At 39.5% G+C, this 25431-nt stretch overlaps 2 protein-coding genes across 2 annotated transcripts; both read left to right on the forward strand.

Moving 5' to 3' along the window:
* Positions 1-4686: 4686 nt before the first annotated feature.
* On the forward strand, positions 4687-11788 carry prph (peripherin). The gene is made up of 9 exons (XM_055026266.1): positions 4687-5322; positions 6764-6824; positions 7402-7497; positions 8881-9045; positions 9482-9607; positions 9717-9937; positions 10030-10082; positions 10939-11012; positions 11089-11788. Exons 1-9 carry the CDS (start codon positions 4700-4702, stop codon positions 11149-11151), a joined length of 1482 nt encoding a protein of 493 aa, XP_054882241.1. The 5' UTR covers positions 4687-4699; the 3' UTR covers positions 11152-11788.
* An 862-nt stretch (positions 11789-12650) lies between these two features.
* Positions 12651-25335, forward strand: timeless (timeless circadian clock). Its single transcript, XM_055026338.1, has 30 exons — positions 12651-12734; positions 13452-13580; positions 13670-13823; positions 13939-14053; positions 14173-14235; positions 14985-15086; positions 15167-15322; positions 15401-15534; positions 16330-16417; positions 16494-16670; positions 17235-17452; positions 17547-17650; positions 18426-18595; positions 18681-18806; positions 18915-19066; positions 19591-19688; positions 19770-19887; positions 20167-20368; positions 21098-21237; positions 21343-21422; positions 21538-21661; positions 21740-21822; positions 21958-22124; positions 22268-22487; positions 22648-22716; positions 22829-22947; positions 23585-23822; positions 24264-24315; positions 24395-24471; positions 24748-25335. The coding sequence occupies exons 2-30, from the start codon at positions 13499-13501 to the stop codon at positions 24876-24878; spliced, it is 3759 nt and encodes a 1252-aa protein (XP_054882313.1). The 5' UTR covers positions 12651-12734; positions 13452-13498; the 3' UTR covers positions 24879-25335.
* The last annotated feature ends 96 nt before the right edge of the window (positions 25336-25431 follow it).

The following is a 25431-nucleotide window of genomic DNA, read 5'->3' on the forward strand; positions in this document are numbered from 1 at the left end:
GCCATCCATCACTCTCAGCTATTAACATGTCTCTCTGCCATGCATGGATTAAAAAGGGTTCAGCCGTCTCTGTTCACCTCTGACTCTATAACAGCCCTTCTGGGAGGCCATTCTTTCTCTTCTCACAGATAGTAGACGATCTCTCCGCCTCAGCCAAAGCATCCATGCAGCTTTTTGTAGGTCAGTGTCACACAGTGTCATCAATAACAAGCTGAGCTGGAGCACAGAGGAAATGTTGTGTTGTTCTGTTGTTACTTGATTTGCTTTTGGAAAACGTCGGGTTTCTGCAGAAGCCAAATTTGAGATGAGTCAGATAGAGGACATCTCCCCGGAAGCGCTCATTAATCTGAGCGACTTTTGCAGCTCGCCACTCCCTGGCAACAGATCTGAAAGGGATGTAATTACCTTCATCTGTGCACAGCCCCGCAGGAACCTTCACTGCAATGGAGGCCGAAGCAGCGCTGCTTCAAGCACACAGCCAAAGTATTCATACCCTTTACACTTTTCCAAAATCCTCAGCTTATGCCAGGGAAATATAATTTGCTTAACCAACACAAAGCGTCAAGTGGAGGGAAATGATACATGGTCATGTTTCTATGATACCAGAGTAATTAGTTATAGTTACTCTTTTTTGAAAACACCATTTTGTTTTGGGATTTTTTTTGTTTCACATATGTATTATTATCATTTTGGTACTTAAAATACCAACATTTCCACTTCATTTTATATTTTGATCTGTCTGATGATGTAATTTTTAAATATTAAGCGGATGATAGTTTGATCAGTCAGTCTTTGAGTAAATTTTTACCAAATACTTTTTCACCCTTTTGTAATTTCTTGAATGGCAACTTTTTACTTTTACTAGAGCAAAAATAGTTTTGAAGCAGTGCTACATTTACTTGAGTAAACCTTGAAAACCCAACATAATCAGCTGCCTTATCATGACATTAACATCGTGAGTAGTGAAAAACGCAAAAGTATACGCTTGTCCATTTTAAAACGCAAGTCCATTTTATTTTTTATTATGCTTCTAATTTACAACTAGACCTAAATGTCATTGTTGCACACAATACTTGTAGTAAACACATTTTTTAAATTATTATTGCCATGTGTTTTCTATTACCTTTGGAGACGACTCCCAATCCATTATTACAGAGGAATGTTAAGTGTCATCATTGCCCCCACAATAAAATCTTCCTTTCATCTTACTTTCCTTGTGACTGGCAACTTTTTATTATCTAGAAGCCAGAAAGCCAGAAATGTATCTACATTTCTGCAGAAATGTAGATACATTTCTACAGACACACGCACACTGTGTTCACTGTATTGAAATGATAACAGATATTTCACTTGACCGTGTCAAATTACTTGAATTGGATTCTGGCTCCTGTGGGGTTTCTAAGACAAGCAGGGGGATCATTTCCTAATGGTGGCATCTGGCCGGGGTTGGTGTTAGTGACACAAACCACTAGGCTATTTTGTGTTCTTTTGCCTGGATGTAAGTTTATGTTCCTGGAGTGTGGGCTGCTACATAACTACATGGAAACTCAAATGGCCTTAACAATGATGAAAAACCCATCAGAGATGCTATAAAGGCAGGATGGAGGAAGTAAGGTTCTGCCCTGCGCAGACAGACGAGTCGGAGGGGGAGGGAAGGAGAGGAGAGAGTTACTGCGCATAAAGCAGGTTGATTAGATTACAGAGCAATGTCTAGTAGGCCATTTGTTAGACAGAGAAACAGACCTGGGCTGTGGCTGCCATGCAGGAGGGAGAGAAGTGCGCATGCATGTGTTGGAGTTAGCCAGAGTAAGAAATAACCAGAGAGCTGAGGTGGGAACTCATGGACAGGGATGAAGCCAGATTTTAAATTCAATTACAAAACTGCAACTTTATAAAAGCAATTATCCAAATGTGCTCACATGTGAATATGTTAAGTTTGGAAATGCGACAGAGCTTAAATGCATGAAGCGTCAATTGGGACACAAAGGGAGGAAATCACCACACCCAGTCGACACGGAGCATGCTCTGTATGACATCAACTAAGACTGCAAAAACCCATCTCACTCTGAAAGGTGAGCAAATGTGAAATCAGTCATCTACATTCATGCTTCACATGGTTGTAAATAACAAACATTCAGTAAAATCATCAATGAATCATTTTAGACTCTCTGTTCTAGTGCAAATGACTTTATTATAATGACCATCAAGTCTCATGAATAAACACTACCAGCATGATTTACAGGTTCCCACTGGGTTTTAAAGAAGTGCACTCTTAAAGGAAGAAGAAGAGACGCCTCATTCTCAACTGTCAAGGGGGAAATATTAATGATTGAAGGGTAATTTTGAAGAAACATTTGGAAACAGAGACAGTTACAGACCTGCAGAGACTCTGCTCAGGAACAGGAAAGAAGGTGATGGTGGAGTCAGACTCTCTGCAGTCTTTACTTCAGTGTCTCCACAGGAAGGCGGGTGATGGGTTCGGTTCAGCCCTGCGGTCCATTAGTCCTGCCTGACCTGGTCGGGTCCTACTTCCTTTGTCCAAATAAGCTTTTCTAAGAGTTTGGTTCTGAGCTCTACCTGGACACATAGACTTCTACATGGATAGTGATTCATTCAAAATTAAACAAATATTGTCATAAATTAATTATGTTGTTAGTTAAGAAATACTCTCAGACAAATAGATGTCCCCATGAAATAAAAAACAAAACATGTACAAATATTTTTTTTAATGGGGAAATTATTTTGATAGTCACAGTTTTATTTTTTATTGATATCAAGATTTATGCATGTATATATATTTCATAACTGTGTTTTATTTACATGGATGACCAACACAGCTGAGAGTGAAAACATTTAGCTTGTTGCTTCAACAATCACCTTTTTAATCCAAAGAGGAAGTTGTGCTCTCCCTCCAAAATAAAACTTGTCTAGGTTCACAAAACTTACTTCACAAGTATTAAATGTATAATATCTATTTTGGTTTTGTTCTACTATTATAATAAAACATATAAGGATAGTATAAAATAAAATACAACACAACACACTACAGTATAAGATGCACTTTAAATTATGTTTGTAGCAGCAGCAGACAAAGAAACATTTAGACAATTATAACATTACAGTGAACAATTTGGAAAAACATATTGTGCAAATTAAATTTGATTTATACACTTTTATACACTACGCTTTTATGCAATATTGCATAAAAGCAATATTGCATAAAAGCGTACAAAAGGAACTCATAAAAGCCCCTTTTCTGTGGGGAGGTGTGTTATATCAGCATTATGAACTCTATCAGTACGTCTGATGTTGGCTTTTTTATACGCATATTTTGATCTTTATTTCTATCTGATTATGTTTTCATGTTTTCAAGCATGTTAAGATTATTGTACAAAAATAGGCGTCTTTTCCATTCCTTCTTTATGTGGGTTATTTTATACTTCTATCGTCTCTAAAATAAATAAATAAATGTGTTCCAGGAGAAAAGGGTGTTGGCCATGTTTAATTTGTTTTTCATAATGTCCAAAGAGTAGAAAAATATATATAATATTAGTAAAATTATTTATATTAGTTATTTGGCATGATAGCAATATTGATATAGAATATCAACATTGGCCCATATATTCATGTTGATTAATCTCTTCTATCACTGTTATTATGAACATAATTGCTCGTTTCTGTTTAATTTTAGCTCTAAAGAGTCACTTGGGAGGAGCTAAAACACTGCATGTGCCTTCAGGGTCACCAGATGCAGACCCCGTTTTAAATGAGCTAAGAATTTATTGCAGAATAAATAATCTAGCACAGAGGAATCATCTCAGATGGAGACGTTCAAATAAAGGTGACATTTTCTGCTGGCACATCTCATAAAATCCTAATAAAACACTATGTTTCTGATTTTAGTTCAGTAAAATGTGGAGAAGCTGAAAGGTTTGAATACTTTTGCAAGGCACCTTGCTTAACTAAAACTGGTTTGTTTAATGTCACTGAGTGAGTAAACTTGTAATGACAACAGCCACCGCCTGTTTCTGGAGGCGTCCTCGCATCCTGCCCCGACATGAACTCGTTGAACTAGAAACCCACGGCGCGCAAACGGGCTTAATGGTCTGAAAACGCCAATCCCGACTGGGATTACTGGACATGGAGCTTTTTCCAAAGGCGTAAAATAACTGCAGAGTCATGGCGCCGACCCAGACGGCCGGAATATCAATAAAGTATTCCATTACTGTAAAAGGAGAGTCCGACACAGAGGCGAGAGGCAGGGAGACAAATGGACGGGGAGGAAGAAAGAATCAAATAAAATCATCCAGGAGAATCAGTACCGGTTAGGATTTCAAATCCCTTACTGCCAGGCATTAAGCAGCGAGTGCATATGTATATGCTGGGGAAGACAGATAAAACTAACCAGTTAATCAGCTGGAAAAGTGACAATGACAAAATCAATATGTGATGCAAAGACAAGAAGAAGTTAAGTCTGGATTAGAGCAAAATTATCTGATCAAAAAAGGATGGAGAAGTGTTGATACAGATCTCGTTTGCAGCAGCAGGAAGGAGAGAGGCAGATCCTGTCTGCGAGGGCAGGGAGTGGCCAAAGCATGCATGGTGATGAGGGATGGAGAGAGGAAGGCTTGATGTGGGTGGGGTGAGGATAGCTGAGGGAGGGGTGAGGGCATAAAAACCTTCAGCTCTCCTCAGTCTGATGTCCTGTTGCTTCAAGAGCATCTCAGAGCCTCCACTTCTTCCTCCTTTCTCTGCGGCAGAGAGAACCAGCGCAACCATGAGCCACTCTTCTGTGACCTCCACTTCCTACAGGCGCACCTTTGGAAGCCCTCACCCCATCTCCCTGTCCTCCTACTCCCCCGTTTCCTCTCGTCTTCCCATGTCTGGAGGCCGCTACGGCCGGTCGGCTTCGCCTGCGGTGGCCACCCGCTCCACTACCTACCACCAACAGCGGTCCCGTCCCGTCCCCCAGGCGCCGCGCCTCTCCTACGACAAGGTGGACTTCACCCTGGCCGAGGCCATCAACCAGGAGTTCCTGGCCACGCGCAGCAACGAGAAGGCCGAGCTGCAGGAGCTCAACGACCGCTTCGCCAGCTTCATCGAGAAGGTGCGCTACCTGGAGCAGCAGAACGGGGCCCTGACGCAGGAGCTGAACCAGTTCAAGGGTCAGTACCAGCACGGCCAGCCCAACCGGGCCTCCGAGCTGTTCCAGGAGGAGCTGAGGGAGCTGAGGCGCCAGCTGGACGCAGTCGGCAAGGAGAGGGACCAGTACCAGATGGAGAGGGACAACCTGGCCGAAGACCTGTCCCTGCTCAAGCAGAGGTTGGTATGAAAGTGACACACACTGACAGACTGCTGCATCCCACAGCATTATGCTGCCACCACCACAAACATTGGATTTCTGTGAGCGTTTAGATGGCACAAATAGATAGAGAGCACTTTGCGGTTGGTGTTTTAGGGTGTGGCACTCTGGCAGCAACCTGAAGCAGGAGTGCAGACTGCAGCCATGCACGATGAAAATGGCTTTTTACTGAAGTAGAGACCCACAGAAAACAACAATGATAATAATATAATTCAGTTTTCTTAGGAATAGCATCTGCTTAAATGACTCAAATTATATATTTTTAGGAAATTATTCAATTGTGATGATTAAATCAGTTTCAATAAACCCACATTTTCCTCAATCTTAGCTCTCTTTTCTATTGTCATGACTTTCCAGGCTTGCTTTGATAATTTTAGTATCTCAGCAAAATCAATCCAAGGGCAGCGAAACACCATCCAGCAAGCCAAATTTATTAATAGCATGCAGAATCTGAATGCATTATGCTTAAAATGTAGTCGCAAACCAATCGTCACATCCTTAGACGTGGAGGTTTTGCTCGTATTACGGTGGTGGTGATTTGTGCAGCTCTAAATCTTACCAGATCAAAACTCGGTGTTGTGGAGTGACTGAGGGCGGAGGGACGAGTGACAGGGTGGGGCCGGCTGAGGGACAGGAAGGGGCAAGAAGAAAAAGGGAGAGGAGACAAAACGAAGGTTAAAAAAAAATGGAGATCAGAAAGAATAGCATCAGGAAAAAAATCAATGTGACTCAATAACTCCATTAGTTGTGTTCCAGTGTCCTTCTGTTGGGATGGTGCCAGACAGCCCATTAGGACAAAAACGGCCCCGTGAAGCACAGCATGAATAAAAGATGAGAGCAGAGGGCCGGCTAATACTTTATGTCCACCTCTACACCTCGACACACACACTCCCTATAAGTCAGAAAATGAAAGAAACCTCATCGGATGCTCATGACCGCGGGACCATTACCATAATTGGATGAGGCTGAAATCGAATGAAACACTTCCTCTTTCATTTCATTTAACATGGACTTTGGACAAGAGCACTATAATTTAGTAACATCATTTTTTGCACTGTTACAGAAATGATCTTTTGGGATTCCAGATGAGTGTGTGTATGTGCAGCCCAATTTGGTTTGTGTATTTGACCTTAGTGAACTGCACACAAGCCGCTTTAGTTCAACCAAGCACCCGGTGGTCCCAGTGGGCCGGCTCTGCTTTTAGCAGGGCGGTGAATTACCAGATTGATCCAGGACGCTTTTCGCCATCTGATGCCCTGGCACCACCTTTGACAGGAAGGTTCACACAGCCAAAAAGCTTTTATACCACTTTCCCTTTCTTGAGAAAGAAAGTACAATGAGATTTTAGGGCCCTGGAGGAATCTATTTAATGTTTTGAGTGATTTTCTTTTCTGCTCGCAGGTTGGAGGAAGAAGCCCAGAAGAGAGCGGACGCTGAAAGTAATCTGGTTGCCTTCCGCAAGGTAAACACAGAGGTCACTCGATGAGGATTATTGTATTCTTTCCAGGGTTTGTTGCTCCTGCAGCACGTTCCATCGCCAACACTTCCATGCTAACGTCACAATCATATGAAAGGAGATATTCAACATTGCACTGAATTATAAATTCAATACGATGAAACACAAATAACAAAAATCATGAGACATTTTTGTTTGAGCTACGTCTTTAAAATGATGTTCAAACTAGCAGGCATACAAAATGAAATTCACATTAAAAAAATAATAAAATGTATGCGTTTAAAAGACATTCTGTGAAATAAAAAACAGGCATTATAAATCAGAACTACATGCATAAACACAAGGTCATAATGTTTGTCATTTTGACAGAAATATGAAGAATCAACTCTTTAGTTTAAAATTTTTTTTAATAGAAATTATATGATGCAAATTAGTCGGATATTTCTGTATTGCCTGGATGGTTGTGCACATAAGAGGTGTGTGTATGAAACCACATGGGAAAGATAAAAAAACCACAGCAGGAGAATAAAACTCCTGATAGCTTCTCACACTTTAACTTGCTTTTTTCTTCTGGAACAACCAGGATGTGGATGATGCCACGTTGTCTCGTCTGGAGCTGGAGAGGAAGATTGAATCTCTCATGGATGAGATTGAATTCCTGAAGAAACTCCATGATGAGGTAAGTGACGCTTCTTCTGATCCACTGTAGAAAAGTACTTTTTTACGGTATTTGCAATCTCGTAGTACAAATAAATAAACATTACTCCAAGTTTCCAAGTAAACTCTCAATTAACTATTTTAAAATGTTTGCCAGAACTGGACCGTTACGACCCAAGACACTATTTAATCAACTTGAATTAGAAAATATCAGTTTTCAAAGTAAGTGAAGTAAGTAAGTTTAATGTAAGTGAAACTTCACTTCAGTTTCACTAAAGTGAAGACTTTGTCTTCACGTTCAGGTTAATTTTTCTGTCTTAGTGCATAAAAAGCCTTGCTGCTTAGAAATTGAAAATTAGCTTTTTGAAGCTGTCTCATATTACCACTCACCTTATGTTTGTCTGCTTTAACCTGTGATGTCACACATAAAGTAGAGGTGAACATTTTTGACACAGTGCAATAAGAACATGCAGTAACTTGACAAAAAATACTTATCTGTGTCCACACTTTTCAAACTTTCAGACATGTGTTAATTTTATGTGCTTTTGTTTCTGCATTTGTGTTGGAAAACTACTTTGGAAAACATGTGGCTGTTTCAGAAGACACAGCGCCTCCTACAGGCAGAAGTAGGAGCAAGTTTTATAAATTAACAACTTGGTCATTTTGTATTTCTCTCTAATAGATAATGTCTATTTTAACTAGATTAAAAATAACAGGCAACAATTTCTACTTTTGACAACAGGAAAGATAAAATGCAAGTATTCAAAATGAGCATTTTGCATTTCTATACAAACATTCAAAAGCACATTCATTTTAGTCAGTGGGAATGAGCGCCCCCCTGTGGTTCACATTTAACACTTGGACACATTTCTGATGACTGAGTTTAGTGTCTGATTCACATTAAATGATTGCCTTATTTTATTTTAAAGGGTTTTTCCTCCAATTTTAAAAGCTGTCTGATATGTTGTTCAGAATAACTCAGTTATTCTACAGCAAAAATAAATGTATAAAATGCAATTTGAGATGAAGAATCCTTTGTTCTGTTTGTAAAAAACGCTCACAAAAGTATTTTTCAATGCTTTCTTGAAATTAGGAGCATCTTAGATTGAGACATCTAATCATGCCAGGTCTGAATCACTTTACTTTGTCTACGGATGAGGAAATTTAAAAAATGGGATTTTTAGTGTTTTGCATTGTAGAAATCAATCTGCCATCCATCAAACTAAGTAATATATAACATGCTAATTTTGTTTTAGTTGTGGTTGTTTCTGATAAGATGTACTGAATTAAAAGGTGACCTGCAAATGGGCGTGTGCGATGCAGACGTTTGTCGTTGGTGTCATTAATGCAGAAATCAACGTTGGTTTGTGCCTGAATACATTTGTTTATAACGCTTCCCTTGCAGGAGATTCAAGATGTGCAAGTGAGTGTCCAAACCCATCAGCTGAAGATGGAGGTGGACAGCAGCTCCAGGCCAGACCTGACCGGCGCTCTGAGGGACATCAGGGCGCAATATGAAACCATCGCCATGAAGAACATGCAGGAGTCTGAGGAGTGGTACAAGTCCAAGGTGGGGTACACACACGCACATATACTCTGAAATGCTCGTTAGTTTATACTGTATTAAGTATTTTTAGTCTAGTTTCTAGTGTGGATATCTTTGTAAACTTGAAAGAAGACAAAATAACAGAAGTAAATCTCTGCAAGATATAGGAATTTGTTTTTAGTCATTAATTGCTTATTACTGTTAAAAAAAGGATTATTTCACTTATGACCAGACATTTCCCCATGTTATAACTGAAATGATCTGCCAGTGGAACAATTACTATTTCATCAATATTAAGGAATTACTGATATCTTGCTGAAAAGTTACTTGTAAGTTAGATTTGTCTTATTTCAAGTGACCTAAGATATTTTCACTAGAAATTAGAATAAAAATACTTGGCAGTATTTTGTATTTCTGCAGAGTAGGTTCGTGTGCTTATTTTATTTTATTCTTCTGGCAGTTTGCAGACTTGACTGAGTCTGCAAAGCGCAACACTGATGCTCTGAGGCAGGCCAAGCAGGACGCCAGTGAGTCCAGGAGGCAGATTCAGGCTCAAAACTGTGAAATCGACGCTTTGAAGAACACAGTAAGAGCAAACGCAGATCATGGTTTCTACATGTAAATTCATTATTCCTTTTTTTTTTGTTTGTTTGTTATAATTGCTTAAAGTCGCTGCTGCTCTTCTGTGTTTCCAGAACGAAGCTCTGCTGAGGCAGATGCGTGAAATGGAGGACCAGTTTGGCATTGAGATCGGCAACTACCAGGACAATGTAGGCAGACTGGAGGACGAGATCCGCCACCTGAAGGAGGAGATGGCGCGCCACCTGCGGGAGTACCAGGACCTCCTTAACGTCAAAATGGCCCTGGACATTGAGATTGCCACTTACCGTAAGCTGCTGGAAGGAGAAGAGAGCAGGTGGAGCTGAAAACCTTTCATGTCTTAATCATGGACACAATATTCAACATTTAAACTGTATATTTTATAATAAAAACATTTTTATCTCACAGGATTTCTGTTCCAATCCTCAATATCGGTATGAGCAACCACTTTGGTGACCGAGGTAAGACGCTTTTCACTCTTCATACTAGATTAGATTAACAGTTGAAATCTAATCAGGACTAATTTCTTGTTTGGATGCAAATTATTGTGTAATCAGAAAAAATAAATAAATAAATATGCATTTTTTGAAGCTGAAATTACAAAATGACGGAAACATTTTTAAGCTCAAGTTTGCATAGTGTTGTATTCTTTGATTTAATTTTATTGTTTTCAAAGCAGCTGTTCGTTCATCTCAAAAGGAGGATTTCCTGCCCCACTATTTTAAGGATTAAACCAGAAAATCAAACTACATTGAGCAAACTTAAACTTTTTTTCCTAATCCAGTTGTTCAAAACCCATTTTTTTACTCTAATCGGCTTCTTTGTAGTTTACCAGGTCTTTGTGTGATTGGTGGTTTGTTCTTCAACTTATCAGTTTTTTGTCTTTGGTGCAAAGCTCTATCTAAATGGTCAGCTCTGGAAAAAAATTAAGAGACCACTGACAATGATCAGTTTCTCTGATTTTACTCTTTGTAGGTTTGAATAAAATGAACATTGTTCTTTTACTCTGAGCTCCTGACAGCATGTCTCTGAAATTCCAAGCAAACTGGAGTATTTATTTGCAGAAAATGACCAAGAAGATGCAGCGCTTTCAGACCTGAAATAATGCAAAAGAAACAAATCCAGATTCATTTAGAAACAACAAATCTAATGTTTTAACTCAGGAGGAGTTCAGAAATCAATGTTTGGTGGAATAACCTTGAGGTTTTCAGTGGGTTTTCAGTGCAGCGGTCTCTTCATTTTTTCCAGAGCTGTTTATAAAAATGAACGTTTACGACAACAGCTTTATGTCTCTCTTGGGTCTGACTGTCTTTGCAGACTATGAAAGAGCTCCGGACACTCACGGCAAAAAGACCGTGGTGATAAAGACTGTGGAGACTAGAGATGGAGAGGTAGAAGGATTTATGACGTAGTCTGACGATTAAATTGCGAAAATCCATATTTCTAAATGTGTGCTTTCTTCACCAGGTGGTGAAGGAATCAAGGAGGGAGAAGGAGAGCGACTCGGGAAAAACCGACAAGGACGAGTAAATGTAAACTGTGACGATAGATGCCATTCCATTATAGGAACAAAATAAAGTGAAAAAAGTAGAACATAATTCTGGCAAATTTAGTTTTCGTTTCTATTAGTTAGGCTGTGTGTCATTGTCTAGCAATGTGCTGTCTCAGCGTAGATGCCGTGTTGGATGAATCCCTTTGGACAGAGTCACTTTGGTGCTATGGAAGCAATTAATGAGTTGTTCAAATCCACTTTACTACTGTACCACTTGAGGCCTTGATTTACAGTTCAGTCCTGTGGACAACTGGACAACCGTGCATTGAAGTGAAGTACTGACTGAAACGGGGGGCTTAGATAGGAGATGTTTGAAGCTGGAGTTATGTACGCCTTATAGTAACAAACCTGCTGACACTGCCCTCTGGCCAACACACCTCAAAACACAAGACGGAGATTATTTAAAACCGTTGGCTTTTGTTTTAGAAGCTTTGCTGTCCTCTCATTGTTCAATAACGTGGATTAGTTCATGAATACCCCAAGACGGAAAGAAAAAATGCTGACACTGAAAATATGTCCGACTAGACTTCTGCAGAATGTGCTTTTCAATGATGTGTGACTCTGGCACGAATAACGAAAGAATATGAATGTGCAAATAAATATAACTGGAACAAATGTTTGTCGTTTGTCTCCTTGAACACTTTTACAATATCAGCTATGTTAGTATGTGTTTTTAATATCTTTGAGACAGAGTAAGAGGATTTAGAGAGCAGGGTGAAAAAGGAATAGTACGAGTTAATTAACTGCTTCTTATTTTAAGCACTAAAAACGTCAGAAGATTCAGAAAAGTTGTTGAACACTTATGGCAATCCCTGTTTTTGTGATTTTGGGTGATAATAACTTTAACATATTTAGAAATGTACATATATTACTACCAGCGTTTCAGTTTTGAACTTGCTTAACCTAAATATATTTTAATAAATTTTGTCTGAATGATGGGCTGGAAGGGTGGAGTTGATGTGTGGTTTGGAATGGGGGAGTTGAGGAGTTGAGTTGCCCAGGGTTTGTATCATCCATCCACCGCCCCTGTGTCAGACGGAGCTCCATGACGTCAGGCTCAAACTAAAACTGCAGAAACTAAACAAAACTAGAAATGCCAGATTACTTTGACCTGTTCACAATTAATTAAATATATGTCCTGTATTTATTTTTATTTTTTTACGTGTGTCAACATATTAAAAAACAAGTGATAAAATCGTCTCCTTTTAATAATCTAACAGCCTATTTTTCCCTCAGGTAAAACTGATAAGGAGACAAATTACATCAAAGTAAACTTAAACTCTATAGTAGATAAAAATGCGGCGCATTCAGACGCAGAGAGTCAGACCAATGTCTAATTTAATCAAGCTATTTTAAAGACAGCCATCAAACTTTATATCTTTTAATATAAAGTTTGCCCGCGGTGCCTGAAATACAAATCTCAGGGCACAGAAACACACACCAAGTGACGAAGCTCCACTTCCGCTCTCTGTGTTGGCGCGGAACTTGTGTCCGATTATAGAAACAGCAGGTCGATAATAACCTTTCAACCGGAGGAAACTTCAAACTTATCCACTGACTGGTGAGAAATTCAAACCCTGGACACGAGTAACGTCCGAAAGAGGTTCTTGGTTTGTTATTTTTTCGACTGCGTCTAAGGAGCTAATTTATTTTAGAGGCATATTTGTTATGTTGCAAGCTAACTTCTCTAAAAACACCTGAAATGTTGTATTTTTCTTTAGAAACCAGAGCCGTAAGATAGCTTGCTGTTGATGTCTTCATTAATTAGCCCCCAAGTTTTTCTTAATCGAGTCACATTTGTGAAGAATATAAGAATCCTTAAATTGAGTGAACCAGGTGTATCAGCAGGAAGTTGGAGGTAAATGTAATCATGCATATTTAAGCGAAAGTAAGGATGTAATAACAGCAAGATATTACCAAAACACAATCCTAATGTTCCAAGTTTGTGTTTATTTTAATTAAAAAGTTATAAAGGGCAGATATTTACCAATCAACAAACAATAACTGAATGCATCTGATCCAGCTCTGTAGTCATAGTTTTTTTTAATACCAAGGATGATAACACATAAAGTAGAATAAAATATTTCCTGCTTTTGTATTTTTGACATTATCATAAGAGTCCCTAACCTGAATGTGTTATTAAACTCAAAGTCATGCATCAGACTGCATGTTGACTGATGCATTTATCGATCCAGTTTAGGGAAAATAGGCTGACTATTAATTACAAATTAATCTCTTTGACTAAAACACACAACATGATGTTCTTTTTTCTACTCAGGCTTCTGGATTCATCAGGTTGGCTGATGGTGCATAAACCCATTCAGGATGAACTGTGAGCTTTTGGCAACGTGCAGCGCTCTGGGTTACCTCGAGGGAGACAGTTATCACAAGGAGCCTGACTGTTTGGGCAAGTAACTAATTTACTCCAACATTTAACAAAATGGGCATTCTCAGATTTCGATGGGCTTTCCTTAAACATTTCCCCCTGTGGTACAGAGAGCGTGAAAGACCTGATCCGGTATTTGCGTCATGAAGATGACACTCGTGATGTTCGGCAGCAGCTCGGCGACAGCCAGATTGTTCAAAACGATCTGCTACCGATTATCGTCCAGTACAGACAAGACAAAACCTTGTTTGACGCCTGCATCAGGTATGACTCTCTACACAGCTTTACTGGTATGGTAATATGCATATTTGATTACAGAGTATTGGTTCGCGCAGAAATGTGGCGTTAGAATGTTTTTTATCCTGTTGTCTCGTTTTAGGCTCATGGTTAACCTCACCCAGCCTGCCATGCTGTGTTTTGGTAAAATCCCAGATGATCCAGTGTTCAGGCAGCACTTCATGCAAGTCACATCTCATTTGCAGGCCTATAAAGAGGTATTTTTATAACATTGAGTTGTAAACTTCGGGTACATTGTCCTCTAATTAAACCTCAGTAATTTGAATTCCTAGGTTTTAGTCTTGACTATATTTTTGCGCTTTGTTTCTGTTTCAAGGCTTTTGCCAGTGAGAAGGTGTTTGGTGTTTTAAGCGAGACTTTGTACAACCTACTTCAACTGGTAAGTCAGTGATTTTTATTTTTTTTTTGTATAACTATTCATAGAAATTAAAAATCTAAATGTTTATTTCTTAATAGCCACAAACGTCAGTGGTTTTGTGGGGATTTTGTGTAAAAGACCAACACAAAGTAGTGCACATCTGTGAAGTCCAAGAAAAACACATTTTTTTCTGTTTTTCTTTTATAAATGACAATCCAAAAAGCGTAACAAGCATTCGGAAGGAAGAAGAGTCAACTTTTGTCTAACTTATTTTTGACAAAAGTGAACAAACAACATCACAAAAACCAAGAAACACAGCAGACATGCATCTCACCAAGATTTGGACATTTCACAAAGCGATGTGTGGTCCATGATGTGGTAGTGGAAGAATTAATGCTACCAAGACGTGACTGTCCTCTTAAACTGACAGACTAAACAAGGAGAAGATAAATCTAATTGAAAAATAATCTGAGATAAATCCAGGATTAGACTGGTTCCCCTACCAGGATGACAACAACCTTCCTGGTAGAACTGGAATGGTTTAGATCAATCATATTCATGTGCTACTTGGAATTGATCTGTCATATAAAATCACAATAAGATGCACTGAAGCTTTTGTTTGTAGCTTGGCAGAATGCAGAAAATGTTAGAGGAAGGTAAAAACTCTTGCAAGGCTTCAAAGTGCAAACATTTTTGCATTTTCAATACTAAGACAATTCCGTTTTGTGATTATTTTCACTGCTTTTCCTGCTGCACCTTCATTCATCCAGGATTGGGAACAAAGACAGGACGAGGACAACCTGCTGATCGAGAGGATTTTACTGCTGGTCAGAAACGTCCTTCATGTGCCAGCAGATCCCTGTGAAGAGAAGGTTTGACTGATAACTGATCCTTTACTCTATATCTCACCGATCCTCTCTTTTCTAACTTGTGGTCGTCTCCCTGCTGTCAGAAGGTGGACGACGACGCCAGCGTACATGACCGGGTGTTGTGGGCCGTTCACATGAGCGGTTTTGACGACCTGGTCAAGTTTCTGGCGTCGGCTCAGAGCGAGCAGCAGTGGAGCATGCACGTGCTGGAAATTATCTCCCTCATGTTCAGAGACCAGGTGAGGTGTTGAAAGCCTTTCCGCCTTTCATCCATGGATCTGCAGACGAGCTCAAAGCGACGCGTTTGAATTTTTCAGACTCCCGAAGCGTTGGTGAGCGCCGGTCACGCTCGCTCCGCTGAGGAGAAGCAGAGAGACGCTCGGGAGCTGGAGGCGCTGAGGCAGAAGGAGCAGGCAGAGAAACGCTCCCGCACGCTGCAGAGAGGATCCAGGTAAAAACAGGCTGTAGACAGTAAAAAGATCCTGCAGTGCTGCTCCTGAAAGTTTCCCCGCTTTATTACAATTAAAAACGTTTCTATTTCTTCATTCTCTAGATGAGGAGAATGAGCCATTTGATGCTCTTCATTTTTAGTTTAGTGTAAATGAGATTAGAATCAAACTCTTTGACGCATCAGTGGAAATAACTTTATAATCCCTTCATTTTAAATTGGATTTAAAAGTTCTCCCTCCATTTAAGACCTTTCAGGACATTTACCAGGCAAACTTTTCATTGTCAGTGTTTTTGCTGTGTGACGTTTATGGACTGAAATAAAACCGGAAATCAATGGTCTGGAATATATTACTATGTTTAGTGAATATATGCAATTTGTTTCCATTTTTGAATTAATTTATGGACATTAATTCCCTTTTCGGTAATCTAATGATTTATTTAGAGGCACTGTGGTTTATTTTCATGCACTTGTAGAAATAACATTAAGATTCATTAGACACAATCAGTTATTTATATGCAAAAACAATAATTTGTATCTTTAAGTCTTACTTAATGTATTTTCCATGACAACTTGCAGGTGGTACAGCACAGGATATTATTTACTTGTAATAAGTAAATAATATTTACAGGAAGTAAATCATATCCTGTAAATAATTGTTGAGAATTGTGATATTAATTACAATTAACCTTTATTTTCCAGACACTGGGCTTCCTTTACCACATTCCAAGGATCTTTAGCTATACTGTAGCACATATTTTCCATGAGCTGTGAGTTTTGTGTTGCCGTTTCTTCCAGACATTCTCGCTTCGGGGGATCTTTTGTGGTTCAAGGCCTGAAAGCGATCGGGGAGAAGGACGTGATCTATCACCGAAATCTAAACAATGTGAGTCATCAACCAACCTCTCCTCTGCTTCGAGTTGAGAAGTCAGCAGCTCATGTCTTCGGTTTTGATTTTGCAGTTCAAATATTACACTCACGACCTGGGAAAAGCAGTGAGGCGTGTTCCTAAGAGAAACCGGCAGGCCCAGGACTGCAGGGACAAACGGCGCTCGGCGCTAAACGTTCGGCTCTTTCTGCGAGAGTTCTGCGTGGACTTCCTGGAGAACTGCTACAACCGACTCATGTACCTCGTTAAGGTCTGTGGGGAGACGCATGCGCTGTCGATGTTTCATGGATGCATGTTTCACTTCCACGTGACGGTGACGCAGTTAATACCCGCGGTGAACCGAGAAACGTTTAACTCGTTTGGAGAACAGCAGAGATTTCTGTCATGTATTTCTTTGCTCACTTACATCTTTGGGGGTTTATTTTCTGGTATTTAATCACTGTGGAAATATCTGCTAGAGTGTTTAGTTTGTTTTACTACTATATATTTTGGAAATTTACAATGTATGCATTAAAACTGGATTGAAATTGACCAAAAATATCAGAAAATCTGAGTTTTGGAAAGTGTGAGCTAGTTTAAAAAAATAACAGATTTATTATCATTCTGCTTTTAAGTGTAGATTTATTGTAAACCTTTTTTGTTGTTTTACTAAGACCACAGCAGTGTCTATTTTTTTTTCTACAATTAAATTTCAAATTAAAACATGAAGATATTTGATATGAACAGAAATATACATATTTACTTTCGCTGTATTTTATTTTGAACAAAACATTTTGATGATTCACACTCTTATTTATATTTCTGTCTATTCCAGGAAAGCTTAATCCGCGAACAAACGCAGCAACACGACGAGACCTATTACCTCTGGGCGCTCAGCTTCTTCATGGCCTTCAACCGTGGCAACGCTTTCCGTGCCGACCTCGTCTCAGAGACCATGTCTATTCGTACGTTTCACTTCATTGAACGCAACATCACCAATTACTATGAAATGTTGCTCACGGACCGCAAAGAGGCCACATCCTGGTCCCGCAGGTAAAATCAGCTGCACAGACCACAAAAAGGACAAATTCGTGACAAATAATCAGATTTTTTTTTCTCACATGTTCGAACCTCTTGTTGTTTTCAGGATGCATCTCGCTCTAAAGGCGTATCAGGAACTTCTGCAGACTGTGAACGAAATGGACCGCTCTGCTGACGAAGGCATCCGTCAGAGCGCTAATGTCATTAAAAGTGAGATGCTACTCAGTCAAATTAGGAGGGCAGGTGCACAAGCACACATTTTTAAAATCACGATAGATTGATTACATTTATATTTAGCCTACTTTTCTTACAACTTTGCACGGAGTATTTTACAAAAAATTAGAAGCAAGCTTCCACTCTGACAAAAAACAAAATAGTAACAAAACAATTGTAAGAAGCTAAAGTGCACTGAATTCTGTGTAAATGTGTCATTGTGGACCAGATAAAATGCTATTATTTTTCTGTGATTTATCTACATTGTAGCTCATATGAATATGAACAAAATAAAACAAGAACAATCATTAAAATATTTCTAAAACTAATCAAATTAACATCAGCTAAAATTATACTTCATTCTTAATAGTATTTAAATTAAATAAATCAAATATAACTATATCATTTCTCATATAAAACCTAATTTAAAAGTCAATTCACAGCATAATGTGTTATTAACTCCTACTTTCTGAGTTTATGGATGATATAAAAAAATTATTGTACTAGTTTTTGTGTTCAAGGAAAATCTTAAAATTAGTGGAGACTGTTAATTTAAGTAAACGACGAATAACAAATGTAAACTCAGTACTTATTATACTGAGCTTTACAGATTTCAGAACACAAGATTGCAGCAAATTGCTTTAAATTTGGCCTTTACTATGTGTGAAATATGCACCAACCGGCTTTGGGGTATCAATTGGAGCATTTTTGCTTCGTAAAGGCATGAGAAGATGTTTTATTGTTTACTGACATCTGAAATCTCCTCATAAAGGCAACATCTTCTACCTGATGGAGTACAGAGAGATTTTCCTGACCTTGCTGAGGAAATACGACGAAACCAGCCAGCCTCTCTCCTACCTCAAAGACCTGGTGGAATCAACGCATCTCTTCTTACGGATGCTGGAGCGCTTCTGCAAAGGCCGGAAGAACCTAATCGTTCAGGTGAGTTGTTCTTTGTTCCTGCTGGGTTTCTGGATAGCTTGCAGCCTCTTTGAGGTGTGAATGTTTTCATCTTTCATGTCTTCAGAGGAAGAAGGTCAGGCGGAAGAAGTCTCAAGGTAAAAAGAAGCAGCCGGCTCAGGAGTCGAGTCCAGAAGTGCTGGAGGAGACTTGGAAGATTGTTGAGGAAGAGCTGAGGGCGACTGAGTTTCAGGTCGGTGCCAGAACTGGCCTCCAGGGGGAGCAGTAGCCAAACGTTAATCTGTTTTCTGACTAAATCAGCCACTCAACATGTCAGCTAAGTTTTGTCCTCTGGTTTCAGCTGTCGGCGTCGTTGACTGAAAGCATCGTGCCTTTTGATGCTGCGTCAGAAACGCCTCTGGAGGAGCAGCGAACTGAGGCCATGATTCGGGTGCAGGACGCTCTGCTGGCCCGAATGGGACCTGAAGCTCTGGCCCTGCTGAGGGCCGCCAGGTCTGGACCACATCCATGTTTCACCAGCCACGTTGCAATTAACTGATCTACAGTCTTTGAAGCAAATTTAACTAGTTTTTTTTTTTCATTTTAAAGTGACATAAAAACAAGCAGCAAGTTGTCATTTTTAAGTCTTGAAATAATCTAAATAAACTGTTCGTCCTTCACGATAACAAATTTTGCTGGATGATAAATTATTCCAATAATTATTGCATTAAGTTACAATTTGGTTATTTAGAAAGGATTTTTGAAGTGATAACAGCACAATGATGCAAGTTTGTGCTTTCAAAGATCAATAGAATTTAATATTTTAAATATCCAAAGTAAAACACAACAATGGAATTCATGAATAAAATGGATTCTGATGTTTCAAAAAAGTGGAAATTATCAAGCTCCCTTTTAATTTATTATGTGATTAATTGATTATTGCAACAGACTTAATTATCAGAATATTATTGACATTTTCTCTTCAACCAGAAAGGCATCCATTTATGTAACTGAGTGTAATTTTATGCCTCGTTCAGGGAAGTTTGGCCAGAAGGTGATGTGTTTGGTTCATCTGACGTTGAACCAGAAGAAGAACTGGATCTTCTTAAACAGATCTTCCAGGCCAACCTGCCAAGTGAGTCTTTAGCGACAAGTTCGCCCTCGTTTCCACCTGTTCTCTTCTTTTGATTTGACAACATTTGTTCTTGTGTGTCAGGGCCTCCTCCTGAGACTATTGCTGAGGACGACGATGAAGGAGCAGAGTTGGAAGAGGAGGAGCTAGAATCTGTCCAGCTTTCTGAAAAAGAGTTCAATATCCTGGACTTTATCAAAAGGTGAGGAACGGACCAAAGTTTCTTCTTTACGCTGAATTTAAGGCTGCCTTCAATCTGCTTGAAAAAAGCAATAAAACCTTATTTTGTGAACATCAAGAGTACAGAAGTTCCTTCCTGATTTCCTCTGCCTGGCTCAAGCTGGCATCTTAAACCTCAACTAAAGGAGGCCCCAACAATGTGTGCATTCAACCCACTCAGAGTGTATCTTTTTATTTGGCTTCAGAAAGACATTCCAAGCTCTCGGTTAGAAGATTTCACCTCTTCTGTTTGCTGTTGCAGGTTTGCCAACCCCAGCATCGTGCGTTCGTATCTTCTCCTCTTGAAATCCTACTCGAGGAACACGCCTCACACAAACCACTGCGTAGCTCGGATGCTGCACCGCCTGGCCGTCGACCTCAAGATGGACGCTCTGCTTTTCCAGCTGTCAGTCTTCCACCTTTTCAACAAAATCCTGAATGATCCCGCCGCAGACGCTTACAAGGTGCTGTAATTTAATTTAAACTATTTCCCAGGCTGAGAAAGTTGGGAATTTCAATTTGATTAATTTCATGGTCTGGATAAGCATTGGGAAAGAAAATAGGTTTGAAAAAGTTTTTTCAGACTTGGCATCCCATCCCATTATCTACTTCTGTTCTTTTTTTGTTTTCTTTTTTGTTTGTTTCTTTAGTTTTTTTTACTTTTTTTGCTTCCTTCTTTACTTTTTATTTTTGTCTTTTTTTTTTCTTTCTTTGTTTCTTTCTCTTCCACTTATCCTTTCTTACATTAGTCCTTTCTTTTATTCTTTACTTCCCTCCTTACTCTTGCATACATTTTCTCTTCTTCCTACATTTCTTTTTCTTTCCTCACTATACACTCCTTTACATTCTTTTCTTTGTCTGTCATGTCCTTCCTTTCTTCCTTTTATCTCTCCCTTGATTCCATACTTTCTTCCTTCCTTCCTTCCTTCCTTCCTTCCTTCCTTCCTTCCTTCCTTCCTTCTATCCTTCCATCCTTTTGTCTATCCATGTTCAGTTTGTGAAGTGTTCCTACTGCAGAAATATCAGCCATAAATCCACGGTGGACTTTAATATTTGATATAATAGAATTAATATAAAGGATTGAAGCCTCTGCACAGTTCAGTCTGGAGTGAATCTCTAGGAATCCTGGATATGAAGCCGATCGTTGATCATATACTGATGTGTGTCTAATCTTTTCTCCTTTCCCTTCACAGGAGCTGGTGACCTTTGCCAAGTTCGTGCTGAAGCGCTTCTTCGCAGTGGCAGCTCAGAACAACAAGGCTTATGTTGAGCTACTCTTCTGGAAAAACGTGGGCGCTGTGCGTGAAATGACCGAAGGCTACACTAAAGACGGGTGCGTGCTCTGCTTTGTTTGCATTTATGAAGTGAATGCCTAATCTGATGCAACTATTAATCCCTAATCCAACGTGTAATCTGTCATTGTAACAAAATATTTCAGAGAGGGAACGAAGCCATCTTGGACTGAAGAGGAGGAAGAGGAGCTGCGAAGGCTCTACATGGAGCATCTCGACTCTGAAGGTTTTACTTTTTCGAAGCTCAACCTTTTTTTTTTTGTTTGGTTTGTCATCTTGAAAATGACCAGATCAGGCTGACCTCTGAACTTTAACCCCTGACTGTTAATTTTTGCGCATAGTGCCAGACATCGTGGAGACGGTCATCCAGTTACTAAGCAACAGCAACCGCACACGGCGGCAGGTGGTGACCCAGCTGGTCCACATGGGTCTGGTGGACAGTGCTAAAGACCTGAAGAAACAAAAGTATGCAGTCGGATTTATTTCTATCAAAAAGTGTGTAGAAGAAAATCAAAGAGCTTTTTTTTAATCGTTTTTTTAAAGGAAGGGCACTCAGATCGTTTTGTGGACCGAGGAGCAGGAAGTGGAGCTGGAGATGCTGTTTGAGGAGTACAAAGACTCTGATGGTATTCGGAGGCTTCGTTCTCATCACTACGCAAACTATTTGATTTCCCACTGCCTGTCTGTGTTTTCTGCAGCAGTTCCTATCTGGGCTTTGACGTTGACAGGTGAATGATTTTAAAGCGATTGTGTTGACACAGATGTTCTGGGTGACATCATGAAGAAGCTCACAGCCAAGCGCTGTCGAGCGCGCGTTGTGGACAAGCTGCTGAGTATGGGCTTGGTGTCCGAGAGGCGCCAACTTCACAAGAAGAGAAGCCGCAGCGCTCACGGAAAAAGCTCCGGGAAGAGCTCCGGAAAGGGCATGGTAGGTTCCCTTAGGTCTGCTTTCTAAAGGTATTTTTAAAAAAATCATCCCTGATTGTACTTTCTATGCAACACATTCTTGTTTGTCTGAGCCTTAAGTCCAGTCATGTGATTTATTATTAAATGCTTAATTTGTTTTTGCAGACTGAGGAAGACTTCTTGGCTGAACTCACTCAAGGCCTTGCTGATGAAGCTGCGGATGAAGACGACGAAGAGGAAACGGATGATGAGTCTGCGGATAGCGAGGAAGATGGAAATGAGAGAGAAATGCCACAACCTGTTAGAAAAAGGAGACAAGACTTTAACCTGACAGCAGAGCGCAGAGCAGACATCAGGTCGCTGGTAAACGCTCTGCAGCAAGAAGGTGAGATTAAAGCTGCCCATCGGTTTTCTTATTTTTAAGGTTTTCCCATGTTATTTTTTTTGTCAAGTAATGATTAAAACATACCATAATAAATTAGTGTAGCATAGAAAATGAATTCTGTTTCTTCAGCTGAAGTCTGGATTGTCATATTTTGTCAAAGGTTTGTCTGGATCGCTGTTGTGGCTGCAGAACAGTTTAAACAAGACGGCAATAGATAGAACAGACGACTGTGAGTATGACTGATTATTCAGGCGGATTGGCCTCGTTAAATCCTGCAGCATTCATGAGAAAAGTTCATTTATTTAACACTGCTGCTGCTGCTGCCCTGTTTTCTTCGCCAGGTCCATCCCAGCCGGTTCCGCTTGTCCCTTTCTCAGAGGCCGATGAAGACGCCATGGAGAACAGGAACTTCCTGAAGCTGCTGAGCAAACTGGGAATCAGGCCACCTGAAAATGAACAGGTGGGTTCACATGTACAGCGATCGTCCATTATTAGAAACTTTACTGCTGTTACTGTTTCAGCCAGGAATTATGTAAATTCTTTCTTGTTCTGTTTTCAGTTATTTATGTTGTCATACAGCAAATACATTTAAATTGCAATAATGAATTTGCCTCTTGCACAATAATGGCTGGAAATGGGAATGAGTTCCTCCTCGAAATGGATCAATGGATGGATTTTTCTAGTTTATCTAGTTTACTTATTTAATGCATAAGTAAATAAGTTATAACAATTCAATAAATTATTTGAATATTTATTTTTTTATTTAAAAAAATACATTCATTCAACATTAGTTTATATTTACATCTTTTTAAATGAGTAAGCCTTTTCCTCGGGGTGCCGGGGCTTTAAAAAAAATGCTTAAAGTTGACAGGAAATTTGAAAACATCACTTGATAATTATGTGTAATTGGAAGACTGGAAGATGAATACCTAAACACCAACTAAAAATTTTTTTAAAAAAATAAATACATAAATGAATAAACAATGCTTAGCCTAATGGAGACACAAATAAAGCCTGAAAGATTATAACTGCTCCCAAAGAAATGATTTAAGTATTTCTATCTTTTTTCTTTCTTTCTCTTTTTTTTTTGTAATCAGGAAACTTTCTGGAGGATTCCAGAAAACATCAGCGAATCTCAGCTTTTGAGTGTGGCTGCAGCATTGACCCCCGGAGAGGACGAACCTGAACACTCAGAGGAGCAACAAGGGCCCAGAGAAGGGCCACAGGAGGAAGAGGAGGAGGATGATGAAGAGGTCTCCAGTGAACAGAGGATTCAGGCTCTGAGAGCTCTGCTGCTGGCACGCAGCAGGAAGAGCCACTCTGCAGAGGATGCAGGTACAGATGGAGGATCCATCCTCGACTCACTTTGACTTCAGCTTTCTAACGCAACACAAAACCTCCACGGCCGTCTGCTTGTCTCATTTCCCTGTGCATGTTGTGGCTGAGGAAAATCAACTTCAAGGTGCAACACAAAACCACAAAGTTAAATATAACTATGCAAATTGACTTTGTTCCCCCGGAGAGGTGGCAGATTAAAATGAAGGTAAATCTAAAGCAGCAATTCTGATTTAATGGCTCCATAAAAAAAAAACTGCGTATAAATAAGCGTCCCTCCAGAGCATTTGAGGTAAAAGCACCCCGCTGGAGGTGTTTTTCATGGAAACGAGAAAAAAATCTTCCTAATTTCAGAGAAGTAGAACATTACACTTTCTCTCTAAGATCATCTGTCGTTCCTCTGAACTTCAGCGATTTTAATTTTGTTGCTTTGTGTTTTAGGTCTGGTGTCAGACTCGGCTGCTGCTGGTGAAGCAAACGGTCTTACTGAGAGGTAGCGAATGACAGCATTTTTCAGTAAATACGTTTTTTGAATGTTGTTCATTTTCACACATTTTGTTCTGATCCAACAGATCCCAGGAGAAGACGTCAACCAAAAGAAGCAGAAACAGGATATTGGATGATGATGATGATGATGAAGAGGAGAAAGGTATTAGTGTTTCTGATGTTAATTTTCAACAAACAGCTAGTTATGGACGTTCTCATAGTTTTCTGAATGTACTGGGACAGTATATTCAACTGTAGTTGTTTTAATCCAAACATTGGCTGAAGACGTTCAGTCAGAGAAAAGATGATGTAACATGTGCTACTCTTCTGATCAGACCAATCAATAGAATCCTTCTTATTGCTTTAATTTGTCCAAACTGCAACATTTGAATAACGCACACCTAATTTGTATTTATTCATTTTTAAAAATTTTTTACAGAAAATTATTCTTCCAAGGCCGTGGATGTTGATACAAATAAGGATGCAGATTCCGACACGGAGGATTTCTCTGCTCCCGTGAAGCGGAGGAGGAAGATGGCCGTAATAAACGATGAAGAAGACGAAGATTAGTGAAAGTCTTTAATGGACCACATACAGGCAGGTCCCTCACGTTACTTAGAGGGGATTCAGTCCTCTGGAGGGCCGAACAGCAGACCAGCTTATTGGAATCCCAAACAGCTCGTTTATGATGTAAATATATATATATAAACTATGTGAACCAGTAATTCATGGTAAAATTTTAGAGAATCTGATTGTGTTTCGGCTTTTTATAGCTATATTTCCCAGTTCTCTAGCATTGTAGCTTCTTAGAGTCAATCATTCTCTGTAAAATTCTTTCAAATTCAGTGATCTTTAAAAGTTTTGCCACAGGTGAAAGTGCTTCTTTTCACATGTACAATTTTATATGTCTGTAAAACTGTTGAATAAAACGACTTATCAGAATAAAAAAGCCGCTCTGCTTCTCACATTGTGCAACACAGAATTTGAACACAAGGAGGCAGAAATTTTTGCCCCTTTTTTCATTTCAGTGCAAAATTTAAGAAAAACTTTGTCTTAACTATATGTCATATCAATAAATGACTTAAGTGAAGCCTTGATTTGTTTAATAAAAAGTTTCATTTTG

This window comes from Poeciliopsis prolifica, unplaced genomic scaffold, assembly GCF_027474105.1.
Source record: "Poeciliopsis prolifica strain line A6 unplaced genomic scaffold, Auburn_PproV2 SCAFFOLD003, whole genome shotgun sequence".
Taxonomy (NCBI): domain Eukaryota; kingdom Metazoa; phylum Chordata; class Actinopteri; order Cyprinodontiformes; family Poeciliidae; genus Poeciliopsis; species Poeciliopsis prolifica.

Bases quoted from the DNA above. Each gene is read 5' to 3' on its own strand.
- prph (XM_055026266.1), top strand. From the start codon at position 4,700: ATGTCCTGTTGCTTCAAGAGCATCTCAGAGCCTCCACTTCTTCCTCCT. The intron at 9,608-9,716 runs GTAAGAGCAAAC...CTGTGTTTCCAG, and splicing joins TCGACGCTTTGAAGAACACA to AACGAAGCTCTGCTGAGGCA. The intron at 9,938-10,029 runs GTGGAGCTGAAA...TTTATCTCACAG, and splicing joins CTGGAAGGAGAAGAGAGCAG to GATTTCTGTTCCAATCCTCA.
- timeless (XM_055026338.1), top strand. From the start codon at position 13,499: ATGAACTGTGAGCTTTTGGCAACGTGCAGCGCTCTGGGTTACCTCGAG. The intron at 13,824-13,938 runs GTATGACTCTCT...GTCTCGTTTTAG, and splicing joins TTGTTTGACGCCTGCATCAG to GCTCATGGTTAACCTCACCC. The intron at 22,948-23,584 runs GTGGGTTCACAT...TTTTGTAATCAG, and splicing joins GGCCACCTGAAAATGAACAG to GAAACTTTCTGGAGGATTCC.